At 42.0% G+C, this 21783-nt stretch overlaps 1 protein-coding gene across 1 annotated transcript in view; it reads right to left on the reverse strand.

Moving 5' to 3' along the window:
- Nucleotides 1-21783, reverse strand: part of STK26 (serine/threonine kinase 26) — a 149549-nt gene that overhangs the window by 72946 nt on the left and 54820 nt on the right. Inside the window, exons 2-3 of the mRNA XM_089657954.1 lie at nt 15615-15845; nt 2567-2623 (exon numbers count right to left, since the gene is read on the reverse strand). Of these exons, the coding sequence (XP_089514080.1) occupies nt 2567-2623; nt 15615-15845 (288 nt within the window). The remainder of the gene's footprint in view (nt 1-2566; nt 2624-15614; nt 15846-21783) is intronic.

Below are 21783 nucleotides of genomic sequence, written 5' to 3' on the forward strand. Positions count from 1 at the left end.
AAGACTACGCCTTTTCCAGGGCACAGCTGCATGAAGGGAGGAGGGAGGAGGGAAGGGGTTGGAATGTGTTGGGTGAGACGGGACCCCACAGGACCAACCCACCTAGAGAACACCCACGCCTGCTTCATTAAGGTTAAAGATGAAGCCGGTGTGTCCGTCAATGAACTTAAGAGAAAATGATTTTAAAAAACTCTAGTTGCAGGCTGCAAGATAACAAAATTGAATAAAGGGTCTGGAAACTTTAAGAATGCACTGTATATCCAGAAATTGCAAACGATCCTCTCGTATGTTTTGACTGAAAATGAAAGGTGGATTTAGGAACATTACGCCCTGTTCACTTCACATGATGTCTATCAATAGGGATCTGCACTCAGCCACACAATTCCATCTGATATAGAACATGGCACTCCTAATAAAACAATCCTCCACGATGTAGACTAAGCTTATTAGGGCTAAGATTGTGTTAAAGAGAAATGACAAATGTGTACCCTGGGAATCCTACATGTTCTGGGGTCCATCCGATCCCCCGCAGTCTCAGGAGATCTGGTTATGCCCATATCGGGGTGTCACAAAACGGTTTACACAATTATTCCCATTCTTTCTGAAGAAGCAGAGGTCTGTAAAATCCTCTGAGACTAGATTTTATATTTAGGTTATCTGAAAACTTTGAGATGTGATTTTAATTAATGTAAAATGTTAACACCTCAAAAATCCCCCATGTGACCAGTAAGTGTTTATGTAGATGAGTAAACCACACAGATTTCACATTTATGCAACACTGATATGCAGACAATATGAAATGAACACTCATTTTGCTAGACAGATTATCCTTGAAAATGTACAGAAGTGATTATAGACACATGTAGTGTAGGGTCTACAACAAAAGACAGCAGCGTGGCTGGATCTGCTTAAAGCGGAGTTCCACCTTATTTTTAAACATTTTTTAAAAGTATTCGTTAGTGGTGTCCACACAATGTTTGGGTTTTGTTTGCAAAGTTTACATACCTTTATGAGCCATTGTAAATGAACTTCCGTTGTACCTCGCCACAGCCCACCCATTATTTCCTGGGATCGATGAGTCATCAATCCCGGGAATCAACAAGCATCCCCCGCTTGTAGCATGGCGTTATTTCCAAACCGGAAATGACAATGCCAGGCGGAGACACTTGCCTTCCCAGGGTTGTCTTTTGATTGACAGGCTGCCATAACAATTGGGCATAAACTTCCGCCGTCGCCACCATTATGGCAACCTGTTCTAAACATGCGCCACGCAGTGTCCTTACTGTGCAAGTGCTAGATGGAGAGGTGCATGCTGGGATAGTCAGAAGCACCCAATCTTGGAAGTACACAGTAGCGGGCTTCAGATGCCCACATCCATCATGGAACCTGCCTGCTTCCGAGATCTATGTAAGATAATTTTAAAATATCTTAAAAAAATGTAATATGTTTAGGTTTAGGGAGTCTCACTTCTAGCGCTGTATCTATACCTATTTTGTGTTAGGATTTTTTGTGGCTTAATCCTTTTGTGTTCAACTGCTTAGTATATACAGTGTAAACACTTCTTTGGCTGCACAGTGACACACAAGTTTGACGTTTCCAACCTTGCTAGCTGGTTGATGATTTTGTCTGCACACAGAAGTAAATTGTGTTACCAGACAGCTGATCTGTATAACCAGATGTACCTGGAACTGCTGTGTCCTAGTTCATTATAATTTCCCAGTGTATTCTGGGATACCGGAGCCTCCACTGTCTCTCCCCCAGTGCCCAGCTATTTTATAAATACTGCACTAACACACCATAAATGCCCTAGGTGCTGTTAAGGAGTGGTTATTGGGCCTCACCATTGTTAAGTAAAGGCAAAAGGATTTGAAGGAAACATTGGCCTCCAGATGCATTTCCTAAAGTATGTGTGAACACAACTACAAAATGACTAACAAGGCAAAAGTTATTTACCAACTACAATACTATTTACTTCTTCTAAAAAATACAATGTTTAGCACCTTTATCCAAATGTAATACTCTGCAGTCATTTGACCTCCTCTGTACTCTCCAACAGCAGGAGGCGCATGTGCATAGTGGACAGGTGGGCCAGCAGTGTGCAACGTTACACAGCGGAGAAGTATGTTCCCTGTGTGTGCTGCAGCTTCTACAGTGAGTGCTCTTGGTGATCAATCAGAAGGGGGGGGGATGCCAGCTAAAATAAGTATGGAAGATAGTCACATTGTCCTGCATCTCTCAGCAGCAATTCAAGGGGAATCGGCAGAGCAGGGCTGGGTGGGAGTCAATGCATCCAGACTATAGGAGATGCAGGCACAGCATCCTGTATCTCCTAAAAGTAATCACAGGAATGAAAACGGACCACTTCAGCATCGATTTACTTCCATGTTTGGCGTGGTCAGGTTGATAAAACGGAAGCAAGGTAAAATCTGGAGGATCACCAGAATTTTAATAGAAAAAAAAAAATATAGGATTTATTAGGAATTCTATGCATAAGCCTGCACATGTATTAAACCTTTGTTTCTGGTGTAACATGCAATTTATATAATTTGATTTCCATAATACTTACCAAGTCAAGCGCAGAGCCTCCACCTAAATATTCCATAATGATCCACAGTTTTGTGCCCTAGAAGAGAAGAACTCGTTAAGTCCCAGGTCTGAACAAACTATTGCATTAAAAGTGTAAATACTTGTGCCAAGTTTTTATTGCTGTCCATGACATGGTTACAAGATTTCACCTCACTTCAAGTATCTATGACAAGCTTTATATGAAATGCAGTGAGTGGCTGAGAACATAAGTTTTGTTGCAGTGTGTGTGCCCTAGAGAAATTTCTCATCACTTCTTGTTCGACAGATGTTAGGAGAGAGCTGTGTCCGGGGACACATCAAAACAACCTCAGAATCCTCATCTAAAAAACCCCACAAACTGAGCTTTTTGACTTGATGAAAAACCCTTTTCTTGGAGTTTAAGGGGCAAAGAGTCAGAAAGAATTCTTAAGACAATGGTGCTGTGCTCCCTACAGGAGAACTGGACAATTAAAAAAAAAAAAAAAAAAAAAAGTACAGTCACTGCTTCAAGTTTACATGAGTGTAAATGTTATAAAGTTTAAAACCACAGTTCAGATGACAGTCAACCGTGAAGATAGCCAACCCAACCGAATAATCCTAACCTCCAGCTCCTTCCTCACAGGATTTGATTGCCAATGGCTCCTACTGCTGTCTGAGCTTTTGAGGAGAGACAGACTAGTACCACTGAGATGGGCAGAGCTCTAGACTCAAGTTAAGTCTAAAAGGGAAATGGGGGCAATACAACTAGTGAGACATTTTTTATCTTAATGCAGGTAAGCCTGGCAAGGCTGAGAATCTTCAAGGCCAACAGGACTGCAAAGTCTGAACATGGGAGGGTCAGCAGTTTGTCATGTCAAAGAAATGCCTTGGACTAAGCAGCATCTAGGAAACCAAAACACTTGAAGCCAAGGAGTAGGTTCCAATGAGGACTTTAAGTTTCAGGATTCATCCAAACCTTTTTGGCCTGAACAGTCCCTTTGGACATTGTCTGACAGGGTCACAACCAATTGTTCTGCCGGCATAAGGGTCATCTAAGCATCACACAATGGAACACCCTCTGAATGTAAGAGCAGATGCCAGAGCTAAAACCTTGGTAAAATCTCCAGATGCAGTAAACAGAAGGGAAGGGAAATATCCTGGTAGTGTTGTATGTTCCTAGCAGAACAGTTAATGGTGATACACTGAAAAAGTCTTGCAAGAACGTATCTTTGATGTCCACAGAAGCCAGAAAATCTCACGGATGAATAGAAGCTTGGTAGATCCCATGCAGGTAGAGCAATTTCCAGCCTGAAACTTAGGCTTCTTTTGCTGGGGCAAAAAGGGTACTTCCTCAAAAGGCATACCTAAGAATTTTATACAAATCAGCATTTTAGCAAAAAAAAAAAAAAAAAAGTTCTCTCCCATTCACTTTATGGATAAGTAAAGTATAATATTTACAAGCCCATCAAGACAGTAGTGCTAGTGCTGCAAGGCAACAGGCATCAGCTCTAAATGTTTCAAAACCAAACGATCATTTAGGACCAACTTGGATGTTTTAGTCTTATCCTTGATTTATACTCCCAAGGTTTAGCAAAAGGACATGGCAGCAAAACAGATTACAATGCAGGGCCTGTTATGGAGAACAGCGACTTCCAGGTTTCCAGTAAATTGGCAACAGGATCCCTAAATATTGGTACAGTAGGTCTTCAACAGGAACAGTCATTGTTTTGTTAAGGCAAGAGACGCAGGAACCACAGTGGAAACTGCCCACTTTAAGAAATGCCTCTTCAAAATGGTATTGTTCAGCAAAACACTTTGGAGGAGAAAAACTAGCTTGTCAGGATTAGACCGGTCTCATACAAAACACATTTGCAGTATCAAGTGTACTGGGAAGCTTTTGACAGGTTGGCGACATTTAAAAAGGGAGCCCAGAACTGCAACAGAGCTTTCAGCTACAGGGAGCTTCATGTAAAAAGGACATGTATGTGACACATCAATAGGAACCAAAATGTTCTCTAAGCTTAGGTATTGTCAAAAGACTGAACCTACTCAGGCAGAAAATCAACCAAAGAGCCTAGGTTACACTCCTCAAATTCTCCAAGTTTGAACCACTTAGGAGTCGGCAAGAGACTGTGAAAATCACTAGGCTCCAAAAAAAGGGCAAAGCCCTAAAACACTTACATCATCAGTGGTGTTAAAAGCACCCTGTAGCAAATGAAAAAACAGTACTAAAGATAATCTGCAGGAACAGGATTATGCCAGTGGGTGCACAAAAGTCCTGGACCTGTAAAGTGCACTACAGCTAACAGTACATACACTCACCAGTCACTTTACTAGGTACACTTGTTCAACTCCTTCGTAACACAAACTGCTAATCAGCCAAACACATGGCAGCAAATCAATGCATTTAGGCATCTAGACATGGTGAAGACAACTTGAAGTTCAAACCAAGCATCACAATGGGGAAGAAAGGGGATTTAAGTAACTTTGAAAGTGGCATGGTTGTTGGTGCCAGACAGGCTGGTCTGAGTATTTCAAAAACTGCTGGTCTACTGGGATTTTCACGCACAACCATCTTTAGGGTTTACAGAGAATGGTCTGAAAAAAAAAAAAAAAAAAATATCCAGTGAGAGGCAGTAGTGTGGACGAAAATGCCTTGTTGAGGTCAGAGGAGAATGGGCAGACTGGTTCGAGAAGATAGAAAGGCAACAGTAACATGTCAATATGGACAAAAATCTGTTTCCAACAACTTGTTGAATCTATGCCATGAAGGATTGAGGCAGTTCAGAAGCAAAAAGGGGGTCAAACCCACCTAATAAAGTGACCGGTGAGTGTAGTGTCTTGAAAGTGCCATAAGCAGAGCCCAGTGCTCGAGGATCATGTTACAGGCAGGCCCTGTGTCTTTATAATGGTGGGGTCCAGGTGCTGCCTCCAAGGTATCACCAATGATCTGCTGATCTGGGAAACTGCTAACCTTCATAGCTCTAAAGCAAACAAAGAAAAAATATCAGGTAGAATAGTTTGCTTTACTTGGAGAAAAGTTATCTATTCTCATAGGGCACCAGCAAGAACCTTAGGAATGATGGGAGTGGAAGGAGTTACACCTGGCTAACACCTTGTTTGCCAGCCAATGCCCCTGTAGGCAGCAGTATAATCCAGTTGTCTCAGAATGTGTTTCCGACCCTGTGACCCTTAATGTTTAACCTGTTGCTGCCCGTAACACATGTGCGGCAGCTGAAGGATGGGCTTTAATGCCCACACACACATAAATTAGTCACTGGGCGGCTAAAGTTTCTAGGCTGAATGTGTCCAAAGACAGCTCGGCTCCCAATCATGTGACCACTGACAACCAGTCAGTGGTCACATGATTGCCGATCTTTCCCAGCTCCGAGCGTACAGACCCAATCAAAATGATGTCGGGTGGGAAGGGGTTAAGAAAAGTTCTGGCTGAAGTTTTACTGGAAAGAAGACTGCTTCTGATATATACAATAGTAATCCTATATGCGATGGCACATTACAATGTCAATCGTATTGGCACAACAACATTCTGTTGTGGTCATTGCACATCCCCAACCGACCCATCACTGAACTGTGCACTTCAAAAGGAATCAATGTAGTATATGCCATATGGAAGATCATTCTAAAGCGGGGGTCAGCAATCCATAGGTTGCGTTCTACCAGTAGATCTCGCACAGGTGACTGGTAGATCACGGTCTGGGCTTGCGGACCTGCCCATCCCAGAGCATCAAACAGAGTGCAATGCAGAGAGACTACGTGTAAAGTTGGAGCTGTGGTGGGGAGCAAGAGCCAATAAGCCAAAACATTCTCTGTTGTACTGGCTCCTGGCCCATGTGAAGTGACACCAAATGCACTCCACCTCTTGTCCCGGCTAGCAGTCTCCAGAATGGTGCCAGCAGCAGCAAAGAAGAGATCTTCAGGTCCCTGTGAAGCAATACCCTGGGCATAGTAGTATAGGGCTGCTTTCACACTGATGCGCTGCAATTTACCCACACCACGGGTGCACTGCAACATACCTGCAGCTTTCCTGTGGCTTTGCTGCGCTTAGCCATAGACTTCTATTATAACCTGCGGGCTTGATGCACTTTCTGAGAGCATACCAAAATCCTGAATGCAAAAAACTGCACCACACCTGCATGATAAAATAGAGGTCTATGGCAAAGCTAAGCAAATTTTGCAGATCCAGTGTGCTGCACCCACACCGTGGTTAAACAGCAGCGCATCTGTGTGAAGGCAGCCTTACTGTACAGGGGGCTCAGAACAGTAAAGGTTCACTTACATTTGCAGTTTGGAGGGTGGTAACCTCATAGTTAAGACAAGTTTTTACAACCCCCCTTCTAACCGCTCCCCCTTTAACAGCAGTGGCCAGGGGTGTACACATGCCGAAGCCTCAGCTATACGTCCTGTTATTGCATGTAGCACCTGCCAAGCATGACTCATTCAAGTGAATGAGGCCACTTTAACCCCAAGGACCCCACAAAAGCATCCATGTATGTTTTACAGGCGGGTGAGGAGGCAATATGTTGCCACCTCACCACCTGATTTAAACCCAATGTACGTAAATGCAACACGGCAGTACAGCAATTGGAGGTTTAAATCAGGTGTGAGCAGCCGACACCAGGAGATACTGTGCCTGGTGAGCTTTGGGTTCTCCCACGTTCAGGTAGATCTCCACCTCTTTAAGGTTGCCTACCCCTGTTCTAAAGAGTCATGGTCCCTTTACCAATTCAGCAATAGCAATTCATTGGATACCTACTTTAACCAGTGTAAACCTGTATTATGGTCAAACAGAACTGTGAAGAGTTAGACACTCTGCTGGCTTGTTATTGTGGTCTATGTGGGTGCTGGGTAGAAAATACTACCTTCACCCACAACTATCTGTCCCAGTGACCATTGCAGAGACCTGAACCCTTCTCCCCACACTACTGCAGCCATGTAAAACGTTTTAAAAGCTCAGATTCCTTAGGCTCAACTATACCATGAATTTTCAGCTTAGCAGTGAGAGTTGACAAACTGATCAACCAAATCAACACATTCTGTTGCAGACCGAGCATTTTACAGTGGCCAAAACAAATATGAAGGCAAAAAAAGCATTCAGAAATTCATTAATGACTGGAAGTGATTAATACATAAAGTAAGGGCTTTCTTTACTGGTGTTACAAATTAATGCACACGTTGATGACCCCTTTTAGTTGAAAAGGAACTAATCAGTTCCTTGCAATGCATCTTGGATAATGCAGCTAACACTTTTTACTGAATCTGTCTTTCATACAATAAACTAAAGGCTAAAAAAATCAAAAACCTTTGGTGAAAAAAAAAAAAAAGTTAAAACAGCAAAAAAAGTAATAGTAAAAAAATGAATAATGGGAACTTGGCCCTCATTTCACCCTGAGCCCCTACCTTTACCACAGAGAAAGGTATTGTCATGTACCCAATTTTCAAATGTATGGATTACTAACCCAAGCTATCCTATTACCCTCTTTAGCTCCTGAAGATTTTACCCCCTTTCACGATCAGGCCATTTTTTGCTTTTTGGCACTGTATGCAAAAAAAAAAAAAAAAATATATTATATCTCTATCTATCTATCTATAAAACCTATCCAATAAAAAATGTCTTCATAGATTCAGGCCAAAATGTGTTCTGCTACATGTCTATGGTATGCGGGAAAAAAAAAAAAAAAAAAAAACCCCCACTGGGGCCCATTCAAAGAAAAGTCTACAGCCCAATGTTACTGCCCAAAACCACTAGATGTTTCCTTTTCTTTTCTAAGCTGCACTACATCACAGGAATTTAACTGGTTACTATGTGCCATGCCTTCAGTTTTCTGACAGCTTTTATAAATGATGCTGACCATGGTCATTTAGCTCCAAGAGCTGTTGCAGCAGCAAGCACATGCTGCCAGCAATGGTTCTGGACTGATGCTCACAGTTCAGTCCTGTACACTTTGTATACCAGTGACGTTTGTACCCAAGATAAATAAGGAAATATTTTAGACAGAAAAACGTTTCTATATATAGCAATTTCAACATTAGTCACAAGCAAGCCTTTGTAGGAACATGTATTTTTCCAAATTATAGGGCTGTCTGTAGTTTTTGTCCACAAGTGACAGCTAATGAATTTGACGGCTAGTGATTACAAGTGTTAAGCAAGCCCCATCAGACTCATTTTTCCCCCCATTTTTCCAGTGCACTACTGTAGAAGAGCAGAACTGGACAAATCCAGTCTTCGCTATCATCTAACTTCAAGAGTAAGTTAAAGAACACATACAAAATTCACTGACCCCTAAAAGCTGTTATGGGGAGCATAATGTGAATGTCAGGTGGGCCCCTCCCATGAAGAGACAGCACACACAGGATAATAAAGCAGCAACAGGGACCACTTCCACTAACCTTACTGGGTTACTGAAAAGCTTTATGCGGTCAACATATCTGCAATAAATTACAAGGAGGCTAGGTTAAAGCAGAATGCTCTCACTTTGACAGAATAGTATTTCTCCTTTCTAAATCAGCCTTGAGTGAAGTAGAGAATCAGAGTGGTGCTCTGCTTTTTGATGTTCGCTTGTGAATGGAAGCTGGAGGGTTCATTCTGGTACACTGCACTCTTGTTTACAACTTAAGAGGGTGGTACTTGCTAGACTGCCATACTGAAGTCAAGTAGTTGCAAAGACCATACAATTTCTGCTACTTAATTATTCCTAGAGGGCTGATGATCACTGTTACTTGGGATGAGAACTCACGTTTCAGCAGAATCTAAAAAGTTGTCCAAAAGAAAAAACCCAGATAACCAAATCAGACTTAGAACCTGGCAAACTAACCACTATCATTGATGTTCTATACAAATGTCCCTTTTTCTCAGTTCTGCAAAATACCCAGCTGTAGTCTTTCTACACCATCAGTGGTGGGAGACCCTAAGGTCCCTTTTGCACCAATGAACACATAGCAAGACACATGCAAGGTGTGAAGGGCCTTCACAATATTCCTTTATAAACACACTAATCTGAAGCTTATATTTGTCAAGTTGCCACATAGGAAAAAAATGTGATCTCTAATGGAAATACATTTTTATGCAATAAAATGTATGCATTTTATTGCAGGAACATGGAGGTGTGATTATGCCTTAGGTGTTTATGAAAACAGCTGTGTGACTTAAAAGATAAGTTCACCTTTTGACCAAAAATAATAAATGCACATTTTAGCAGGTAAAAAAAATGCATTTATTTTTTGTTGCAGGAGCCTGTAAAAGCATTGCACCAGCAATCAGCAGATTACTGGTGCCATGCAGTTCTCCTGCAGACCTATGAGTACATCTGCTTTCCCGTACAGGCAGTGGCTGCAGCACTGTGTTACATGTTCCACCCGAAAAACAGGTAACATGTTCCCAAAGGAGAACTTGGCCTTTAAATACCATTAACACCTTCTGGCCGCTGCCTCCTGGCCCTTTAAAAGGATCTAAATACCAGGAGCCGGACAAATCCAATTATGTGGTCACTGTGGATGGCAGTCACATTGGTCACATGATTGGAAAGCTCCCGATCACAAGTATGGATCGGGCGTTTTCCTGTATCTGCCGGCAACTGTGCTAGGAGTTCGCAGGGCTCACTCTCAGCACAGAAAAGGTTTACAGCGGGACACGTGAGTGCCTGGCGTTAAAGCCCACTGGCCAAGAGACCATATGCACAGAATTTTTTTGGAATTAACATGATTTTGCCCACAATACCAAAACGTGTGATGCTTGTTTGGGTGCCATTATTCTTAATGTCCCCCCAAACGCAGTGTGATTTGGCTGCAATCACGGGGAAATACGCTTGTTTAAAAATTGCGCAAAACTTACTGCCCAAAAAGGAGTAGGAGCTTCTTTTGGGTGAGAAATGCACACAGGGCAGCCCATTGAAGTGAACAGGCTGCCCTTCTGCAACACACAGAAATGCATGTAAATCGTGAGCGTAACACTAGTTACTACTACAAGAGATCTGAAAGGGGCATTCGTTTTTTTTTGTTCCCTGCTGTATGGAACACTTGGCCATGGAAGTCCATACACTGCCTTCTGAGAGTTATCAAATTATCCATGGCGATCAAGGACAGCCAAATTGCTATTTTGGAGCCAGGGATCAGTGTGGAAAAACACTGCAAACATGCATATAAAAAAATGAATCCCCTTGCTGTAGGAAATGTAGGATTTACTACCTTCCTAATACAGTGACACCTCGGTTCACGAACTTAATTCGTTCCACGACTCTGGTCACAAACCGGGGCAAATTTTCCCATAGGGTTCAATGTAAATCAGGTTAATACGTTCTGACCCCTACGAACAGTCGCCAACCAAACCAAACTTTCCCATAAGGTTCAATGTAAATTAGGTTAATTTGAACTTTTCTGTTTTTGAGTCACAAAAATATGTGCAGTATGGAGAGAGAACCATAACCTTGCTTGAGACCACTTCTGGCATGGAGGACAGGAAGGCGGGTGGGAGGCGGTTATTGTTTGGGAGAGTCCCCCTCCATAAGGACATTGGGGAGATCTCCTTCACGGGTTTCCTCTGTCTCTTAGCTGCAGGCTCAGTTTTGGTGAAAAATCTGTCCAATGTCACTTGTCTTTTCCTGTGCTGCATAACTCTCCAAAAATGAGAGACCACGTTATCATTCATCAGATTCAACACTGTTCGTTACAGTTACGTTGGGGGTGGTGCTTCTAAAAAAAAAAAAAAAAAAAAAAAAAAAAAAAAAAAAAAAGCGCCTTCTGCTGCTCACTGTGGAGTTCAGAAAGTTCTTCCATGGTCAGCTCCTCCTTATGTTCCTCAACAAGCTCCTTTATGTCTGCACCATTGACGTCCAGACCCATACTCTCGCTCTGCACGTTCTTGTCACCTTCATTACCGCTCTGCACTTTACCACCATGCTTGCTCTGAATTTTCTTTGGAGCCATACTGGACGTCCGCTACAGTATGTGCTAAAAAGCACACAAAAAAGCTTTACAGCAAGTATGCACAGGGATATACAGTACTATACAGCATGTGGTAAAAAGCACACCAAAAAGCTTCTCAGTACTGTGTCTTCACAGTACACTTTACTTTCATTGTCTGTCTGACCGCGAAGATGGCAGCGGCTCGTGTTCATCAACCGAAGTGGAGTTCGCAATCCAAAGCAAATTTTTGCGAACTACTCCGCTTACAAACGGAGTTCCTGAACAGAAGTATCACTGTACTTCCAGAACTAAAAGAGCCAACAGTTTGCCAATTGCCATCATTGTATTTTTTTTTATTTTTTAGACAACCAAGAGAAAGAATACACATGTACACCCCCCCCCCCAATAGGGCTACCTACTCAAAAAAAGTTTATTGAATAAAAAAAACTAAGTATACAGGTGAAACTCGAAAAATTAGAATATCGTGCAAAAGTTCATTTATTTCAGTAATGCAACTTAAAAGGTGAAATTAATATACGAGATAGACTCATTACATGCAAAGCAAGATAGTTCAAGCTGTGATTTTGTCAATTGTGATGATTATGGTTTACAGCTCTTGAAAACCCCAAATCCATAATCTCAGAAAATTAGAATATTGTGAAAAGGTGCAATATTCTAGGCTCAAAGTGTCCCACTCTAATCAGCTAATTAAGCCATAACACCTGCAAAGGGTTCCTGAGTCTTTAAATGGTCTCTCAGTCTGGTTCAGTAGGAATCACAATCATGAGAAAGACTTGCAAAAGAAGTTGCATGTTCCCAAAGTGCTGTATCAAAGCACATTAATAGAAAGTTATGTGGAAGGGAAAAGTGAGGAAGAAAAAGGTGCACAAGCAGCAGGGATGACCGCAGCCTGGAGAGGATTGTCAGGAAAAGGTCATTCAAAAGTGTTATGGACTTTCACAAGGAGTGGACTGAGGCTGGAGTCAGTGCATCAAGAGAGACCACACACAGACGGATCCTGGACATGGGCTTCAAATGTCGTATTCCTCTTGTCAAGCCGCTCCTGAACTACAAACAACGTCAGAAGCGTCTTACCTGGGCTAAAGAAAAACAGACCTGGTCTGTTGCTCAGTGGTCCAAAGTCCTCTTTTCTGATGAGAGCAACTTTTGCATCTCATTTGGAAACCAAGGACCCAGAGTATGGAGGAAGAATGGAGAGAGACACACTGCAAGATGCTTGAAGTCCAGTGTGAAGTTTCCACAGTGTGTGTTGATTTGGGGAGCCATATCATCTGTTGGTGTTGGTCCACTGTGCTTCATTAAGTCCAGGGTCAATGCAGCCGTCTACCAGGAGATTTTGGAGCACTTCATGCTTCCTTCCGCAGACGAGCTTTATGAGGATGCGGACTTCTTTTTTCAGGAGGACTTGGCACCTGCCCACACTGCCAAAAGCACCGAAACCTGGTTCAATGACCGTGGGATTACTGTGCTTGATTGGCCAGCAAACTCGCCTGACCTGAACCCCATAGAGAATCTATGGGGCATTGCCAAGAGAAAGATGAGAGACATGAGACCGAACAATGCAGAAGAGCTGAAGGCTGCTATTGAAGCATCCTTGTTTTCCATAACACCTCAGCAGTGCCACAAGCTGATAGCTTCCATGCCACGCTGCATTGAGGCAGTAATTGCTGCAAAAGGGGCCCAAACCAAGTACTGAGTACAGAGTACATAAGAATGCTTATATTTTTCAGAGGTCCGATATTGTTCTATGTACAATCCTTGTTTTATTGATTGCATGTAATATTCTAATTTTCTGAGATTGTGGATTTGGGGTTTTCATGAGCTGTAAGCCATAATCATCACAATTATGACAAATCACGGCTTGAACTATCTTGCTTTGCATGTAATGAGTATCTCATATATTAGTTTCACCTTTTAAGTTGCATTACTGAAATAAATGAACTTTTGCACGATATTCTAATTTTTCAAGTTTCACCTGTATATGCATCACAAGTACAGTGCTTTGAAAAAGTATTCATACCCCTTGAAATTTTCCACATTTTGTGACGTTACAACCATAAACGTAAATGTATTTTATTGAGATTTTATGTGATAGACCAATACAAAGTGGCACAGGATTGTGAAATGGAAGGACAATGATAAATGGTTAGTGTGACGTGCATTTATATTCAGCCCCCATGTCAATACTTTGTAGAACCACCTTTCACTGCAATTACAGCTGCAAGTCTTTTTGCGGATGTCTCTACCAGCTTTGCACATCTTGAGTAAACGTTTTGCCCATTGTTCTTTGCAAAATGGGCTCAAGCACTGTCAGATTGGATGGAGAGCATCTGAGCACAGCAAATTTCAAGTCTTGCACAGATTCTCAATTGGATTTAGGTCTGGACTTTGACTGGCCCATTCTAACACATGAATATGATTTGATCTAAACCATTCCATTGTAGCTCTGGCTGTATGTTTAGGGTCGTTGTCCTGCTGGAAGGTGAACCTCCACCCCAGTCTCAAGTCTTCTGCAAACTAACGGGTTTTCTTCTAAGATTGCTCTGTATTTGGCTCCATCCATCTTCCCATCAACTCTGACCAGCTTCCCTGTCCCTGCTGAAGAAAAGCATCCGCACAACATGATGCTGCCACCACCATGTTTCATGGTGGGGATGGTGTGCTCAGGGTGATGTGCAGAGTTTTCCACCACACATAGCGTTTTGCTTTTAGGCCAAAAAGTTCAATTTTGGTCTCATCTGACCAGAGCACCTTTTTCCACATGTTTACTGTGTTCCCCCCACATGGCTTCTTGCAAACAGGACTTCTTATGGCTTTCTTCTTGCCAGTCTTCCATAAATGCCAGATTTGTGGAGTGCACAGCTAATAGTTGTCCTGTGGACAGATTCTCCCACCTGAGCTGTGCATCTCTGCAGCTCCTCCAGAGTTACCATGGGCCTCTTGGCTGCTTCTCTAATTAATGCTCTCCTTGCCTGGCCTGTCAGTTTAGGTGGATGGCCATGTCTTGGTAGGTTTACAGTTGTGCGATACTCTCCATGTTCGGATGATGGATTGAACAGTGCTCCGTGAGATGTTCAAAGCTTGGGATATTTCTTTTATAACCTAACCCTGCTTTTATCTTCTCCACAATTTTATCCCTGACCTGTCTGGTGTGTTCCTTGGCCTTCATGATGCGGTTTGTTCACTTAATGTTCTCTAACAAACCAATTGCCAGAAGGCAATTGGTTCCACTGGATTTTAGTTAGGGGTATCAGAGTAAAGGGGGCTGAATACAAATGCACACCACACTTTTTAGATATTTAAAACATTTGAAAACCATTTATCATTTTCCTTCCATTTCACAATTTTGTGCCATTTTGTTGGTCTATCACATAAAATCCCAATAAAATACATTTGTTTTTGGTTGTAACATGACAAAATGTGGAAAATTTCAAGGGGTATGAATACTTTTTAAAGGCACTGTTAAGTCCCAGTGACCCCACTGTGTTTCCTAGATCATATCAGCTGTGTAGTATTGATAGCGCAGGGTGGATTGGGGACACGAGAGGTGGTTGTGATGGTACTGACCCCCCAGCATACCATCTGCATACAACCCCGTTTGCTTTATGCTGGATGCACGGCTACTGCTTAGGATAACACCCACAATCAACTACTATATTATGGACTGGTTCCGCTGTAATTCGGCACTTTGTCAGATAATGAAAAATGAAGGTTCATGCCTACAACATTTTCTTGCCATGTTTTGTAAAATTGTATCTTTTGGACAATTATTTACTGAAGTGATTTCGGCAGGCTCCTTGCCACAGTTTTGTGGGCCATGTTAAAGGAAAGAAAACAAGAAAAATTAGATAGCCATATGTTTATAGACGTGCGCAAGCATGTAGTAATGTTTAAATACACTCAGGGAAGACTTTAAAACAGACTGCAGGACCCCACTATCACTAGCTGGGAAATGTGGGCCTCATGAAATAAACAGCACCAGATGGAAATTTTGATCACTTTAAATTGTGCAACTACTGAGACAAACCGTACCATCTATTCTTGGAGATCACAACAAACCACCTATTGTGAGAAGATGGTTATCCTATGTAGTACTATATAAAAAGTAAATATCCTGCACCATTATGTACCTTGAGATAGGATCCATAGTACTTTGTCACGAAAGGGCTGTCGCACTGACTAAGAACGGTTATTTCTTGTTGTATATCTTCTATTTCATCCTCTGCTTCTTCCAGATCTATGATTTTTATAGCAACCACATGCTGAGTCCGGTTATCAATACCCTTAAAAACTTCTCCAAAAGACCCCTTTCCAATGCGTTCAAGTTTTGTGAACAACTCTTCTGGATCGGCCCGGTGGTTCTAGGTGAAAAAAAAAAAAAAAAAAAAATCAGAGTTCAAGTGTTAACATTTTTAATGGGCCCCCTGTATAATAATAATAATTACATCACTTTCTACACAAGCCTAAAGCAGAGCATTAGCTGCATCCTGGTTTGGAGGAAAATGCTGTTGTGCTGGTAATAGATTTTCATTTGCATATAAATCTGTCCCAAGGACAGAAGTATACTCTAGGCAGGCCCTGGGGAACCTTTCAGCAACACATATGAATGTGACCCGCTAAAACATTGACAAAAACTACACATAAGCCTTTGTAAGGATTAAGGACCTTCCTAAATTATGCAGCCAATCTGTACCCAACCAGGTACTTTGCATTACACAGCTGTTGACAGAACATTTTTTCCCTCAGAAAATTGGTGCAGAAACTGCATAACCCTTTGTCACTCTTGTTTCCGTCCCCTACCCACCTTCCAGCACTACACCCTTTAAAAAATAAGTCCTCCCACAGCAACCATATGGAATGAGGCAGTGTGGAATATGGAAAGTACAGCATAGCATACGAAAAGGGACGATGCAAAATAGGGAATTTACAGCACGGAACATAAGATGAGGCAGTGTAAAATAGGGGTATTACAACATGCATACAAAGCAGGGGGTGTATAATAGGGAATGTGAAGCAGGCATATGGAATTAGGCAGTGTAGAATAGGGAACAAACAGCATGGTATATGAAATGAGGCGGTGTGGAACACGAAACATATGGAATAAGTCAGTATGGAATAGGGAACAAACAGCATTTGAACATGGAATGTACTAACAAATATTTGTACCTTAAATTGTTACTAAACCCACAACAGTAAAATCAGTCTATATATGCAGTAAAGCATGCTTGTTATACTCACTGTGGAAGGGGTTAATCCTCCACATTATGTAAAAAAGCAGTTTGATCCTGTCTTCTCTGATCCTCCCCATCTTTTACTGTCCCCAATCAATCTACCATAGTACAGAGCAGCAATGGCAAGACTGCACATGCTCTGCTTGGTGTGTATTGATAGAGTTTTTAGGGGGTGGGTGCATGTGATAGGCACAGGGCCAAATCAGTGCTACCCAGAGGGTCAGGGGTCATGCAACCTCATAGGAAAGTCAGAAGGGAATGAAAATGCCCGCTACAAGATTAACCAGTCCTCAGCCAGCCACTAAAAGAAGTCACAAGACTACTATATACTGCTGATGAGAAAAGGTATTTAGCAGTTTATATTACTAAAATAATTGCAATTCCATGTTCTGTGGGAGACCAGATCAAATGTACGGTCACATGTTTAGTAACACTATTAGAATGATGCTAGGTCAAGTCAGACTTCCATCAGTGTGGGCCTGCCATTGATCGCAAAATTAGCTTAGCCTGCTGACCTCAAAAACACACCCTGCTCTTGTCTTCTCTTCCAGGAGCGCAAGAGCAGAGTGGAGAATTATTCCTCCCCTTTAGTTAAGCTGTGTACCATTCAAACCTGGAGTTATCGCATTGACAGAACGCTCAAGTCAATACTGCTGTCAAATGTAAACAAGCAGCCAGCTGTTAAAAAAAAAAAAAAAAAAAACCACAACAAAAACACCTCACTTCCTCTGCAACGCTTTGCATTATAAGAGATCATCAGAGCCCAGCAAAAATAAAGTAGTACATCTTCCTGACTGTTTGCACTGTCTGTCACAGTAAATCCCCATTGCCTGGAGGTCCTGAAACTGGGGACAGACACTGCTGCTGTCCCTGAGTGGCGCAGCCTCCCCCAGTCAGGACCTGTAAATGTCAGAGGTGCTGGTACGGCACCTAAAAAATAGTCCTGGTTGTTGGTAGATCTGAAGAGGATTGTACTTTCAAGAATGTAATGTGTTTGTTGAGCTGTACACAGGCCATTGTAAACACAATCTACTTTATGCACTGAGAATGGAAAGGATTCACCACAGCCTGACTGTGGAAAACGTTTCGTTTATTAAAATGGCAGAGGATAACGCTTATGTGTTTCAGGCTTACAAGCCACTTCTTAAAATGATACATCATATATATATATTAATTAAAATATATTAATATATTAAAGCGGCACTTCACCCTACCCAACAATGTCTCCATTAGTAATGAATATCTCTGGCTTCAACCTTTGGAAATTATATATATTTTACACATACATATACATACACACACTTTTTTTTTAAATTCCCATCACTTCTGGCCTTGTGGCTGCAGCGATGTACGTCACCCATGATGTGCCACTGACTCCTGGGATATCTGTCAATCGCAGGTCAATCTCTTCTGGCATCGTGTTCCCTGTTGACAAGTTGCCATTACAGGACGGGAACTTCCGCCGATGTTGCCATTGCTATGGCAACTTGTCAACACATTGACCCTGTTGCCATACACACGCACCATGTTGTTACTGCGCATGCACGAGATTGAGATCCACATGCTGGGTAGCCAGCAGTACAAAATACAGTAGAGAACGGTGGCTTTAGATGCGAGTAGATGACATGGTCACCGCCCGCCGTTCAACAGCAACAGTTTGGGTAGGGATTTCAGTCATTTAGACACTATTACCATTAAGAACAATACCTAATGTGAGATGAGCGATCTTTAACAAGCACAATCATATTTATTTAAAATAATTCTGGCAGACTGTAGCTCCTCTAAGAGCCTGAAAGTCCAGACTGAGCTTATTTAAATGTTAATTTAAAAAAGTAATGCTAATTTACTCCACTGACATTTTTAAAAGAATACATCCTACAAAAAGGTCAGCAATCAAAACTTTTAGCACTTGGGAAAATAGAGACTGCACAAGATATTTAGACAGTGTGAATGGTGTTGATCTTTTAATATAACAAAATTGCTGAATACGGTCCTCTTAGCAGTTACTGTTAGAAAATCAAAATTACTATCTGGGTGTTTAACATTTAGCTACTGCCCAAGGAGCTTAGTAAGGTAGTCGGACACCAAATGGTTTGCTTAAGTCAGAGGTGTTCAACCTTTTAGAGTGCAGGCCACTTAAGTGATTAGTTAACCAGCCACGGGCCACAATGAAATAAAATAGTTCAGAATTTAATTTTTTTTTTTCTATTTAAAATGGCATATTGAACATTTTCCTCCTGAGGAAAGGAGGAGAAGCCATCTTTCAGTGGTTGCAGGAGGAAAATGGAGAGGATCAGTTCCTGTTTATGCCATCCCAGTCACCCCTCCTGTGCAAGTGTAAAACAGAATGCATCAGGGAGGCCGCATGGGCCCCCTGGAGTAAGGGGTGGGGGCGAGACACCATTGTGACCCAGCACTACAACAGTGGCTGGGGTGGGGGGGGTAGGGTAAAAACACATCTCAACTATGGGGCTTTAACACCTCCCAAAGCACAAATGAGCCCTTACTGTCATGAGCCTCCTATCAGGATGCTTTCACACTAATGTGCTGCAGTGTAACCACACCCTGCGGGTTAGCTGCACTTGGCCATATGAGTTTTATTATATCTTGCGGGTGTAATGCAATTTCTGAAGGCTCACCAAAACTCCTGCATTCAGGAGTTTTGGTGTGCCTTTAGAAAGTGCACTACACCCTCAGGTTATAATAGTTTATGACCCCAGGCATGCGCTTCCCTGGTGTGAGGTCGAGGGCCACATCAGAGGGCTCCGAGGGGCGCACGTGGCCAACAGGCCACAAGTTGAGCACCACTGGCCTAAGTAGTTCTAAAGGCAGGTGGGTTTTTTTTTCACCTTAATGTGTTCTATGCATGGAGGTAAAAACCTTGCTGCAGCTATCCCATCAGCTCCCACTTATACTTAACCAAGTCCTATCTTGCTCAAGCGACGTGCACGGTCCCAGGTCTCTTTCCTCATTGGCTCACACAGCAGCAGGAGCCACATAGCCTCGTTGTGTGTGAATGAAAAATGTCTATTCACAGGAGCGCAGCTTGGGAGCGAGCCTGCTTGAGTGCCTTATAGCAAGAGGGTTGGGGCTGCTCTGTGCAAAACCATTGCACAGAGCTGGTAAGTACAACATGTTTTGTTTGTTTTAATTCCAACCTTTAGAATCACTTTAAAGTGGACCTTGCATATATAAATAAAAAAAACAAAAACTTCTTAGACCCTTAACTCCCCCTCCCTGAAAATACTCTAGTGGCACCTAGGGAAAGGAAATGGCACAGACGTTTTGGAGAAGTCTAGAAGATCCCAGATCTCATAAGAGGTTCGCATGACATTCAGGATCTTCAGTGTTCCCTGGCTCTTGCCAGAACTCCAAGGATGTCACTCTTGCCTAAGCCCTTCAGGTGGAAGGGGGTGTAGTGCACGATCTTATAAATTGATACAAGGTCTGCTTTAAGAGAAATGAACTATGCCCACAAAAAGGCAGAGGGCAAAGGACTAGTCAACACTATTGTCTGCTGTCTTCTAGCAGTTAACCTTTCCCCTTTTTTGACCTACCTTGCCAACAAGTTAGAGACTGAAAGCAACCATGACTGGTTGCCATGGACAGTTGCCCAACTTTCCTTTATGCCGGTTTAAAGCCTATTTAATAAAGATAACAAGTTTGCATTGGAATTTAAAAATGTATAGAATATTTTACTTGTCCTGAAGTATACAATTGAAAAAAAATAAATATAAAAATTGCTCAACAAACTGATGAGTTTGCATGTTAAATATTTACGTATTTAAGTATTTACTTCTGGCTTGCTGATCAGGAAAAAAAAAAAACTGCATTCCATATGCCACCAGACTAATCCCATAATCCTTAGCAACTGATTATCTAAAAGTGACTGCACATGTGAAGCACTGGAACACAGATAGCTTTTTTTCATACTATCAAATACTGAAAAAGAGGCCCTATCTCAATAGAAAATATGGTCAAGTGCCAGGAGTCTGGAGAATTAATGCCATGGAGACTGATACAAAAGCACAGTACATAGAGCGTCTGACCCCTGCTGTCAACCACAGAGACAACACAGTTAAAAACTTATAAAGCTAGTGTAGGTCAAGGGAGGTCAGAAGTAAAGTCGATGAAATGGAAGCACATTTAGCAGCTAATGACTGCCTTTAAAATACTTTTATACAGCATAAGCAAGGTTTATAGTGGCATGAGAAAGGACATGCCTAATGCTTTACAGATGAATGTATGCTACTCTGCAAAGGGAAATATTCTCTCTAAGAGGACACAAGTCTGCCTGCAAGATTTTATACTTGTACCATCTGCTCTGGGATCTATATTTTCTACTTTATATTTGTGTCTTACACTTTTTCATTTCTGTCCATGGCTGATTCACACTAATACATGCTGATCGCATAGCTCATGTTCTGTACTGGGAAGATACAGTGCCGAAGCACTGATGCCAGTGCACGCTGTTCACAGGTTTTGTTATAACTTTATTAAAATGTCACAAGTGACATATCATGAAGTTCATATTCACCACAGCAGCGTTGCGATGTGGTGGTTTGTGTTGCAACCCACTGTGCCAAGGGGAAAAAAAAACAGGCAATACTTTTGCCCTGTTTAAATTTAGCCAATTCCATAGGTGACCCTTTTGTACAGAACAAATTAGTGAAAAGAATCACTGTTGCCCAATTCTATGGCCACTGACTCGCTGTATTACATCTTCAGAAAAAAGGAGAATACATGCTGGAAAGTCTAATACACAAATCCCATCTCCCTGCATCAAGTAATCATAATAGATTTTTGCTACCCAAGCATACAGGTTTTAAATACAGACACCTGTCTATGGGCACCCCCAGATATCTGTACCTGCCACTAAAATGACTAAACCCATATAGCAGGAGTAATTAATTAAAATTCAAGGAGGTCTGGTCACTAAAATTTTCTTCTGGCCGAGGTCTGAATAGGGTGAGCCCATCAGTGTGCCCCCTTACATTAGGTGTTGCCATCACAGTGCCACCTTACATCAGGTATTCCCGTTAGAGTGCCCCCTTACACTCAAAGTACC

The sequence above is a fragment of the Staurois parvus genome, unplaced genomic scaffold (assembly GCF_062004578.1).
Source record: "Staurois parvus isolate SC_StPar_1 unplaced genomic scaffold, SC_StPar_1.0 ptg001045l, whole genome shotgun sequence".
Lineage (NCBI taxonomy): Eukaryota > Metazoa > Chordata > Amphibia > Anura > Ranidae > Staurois > Staurois parvus.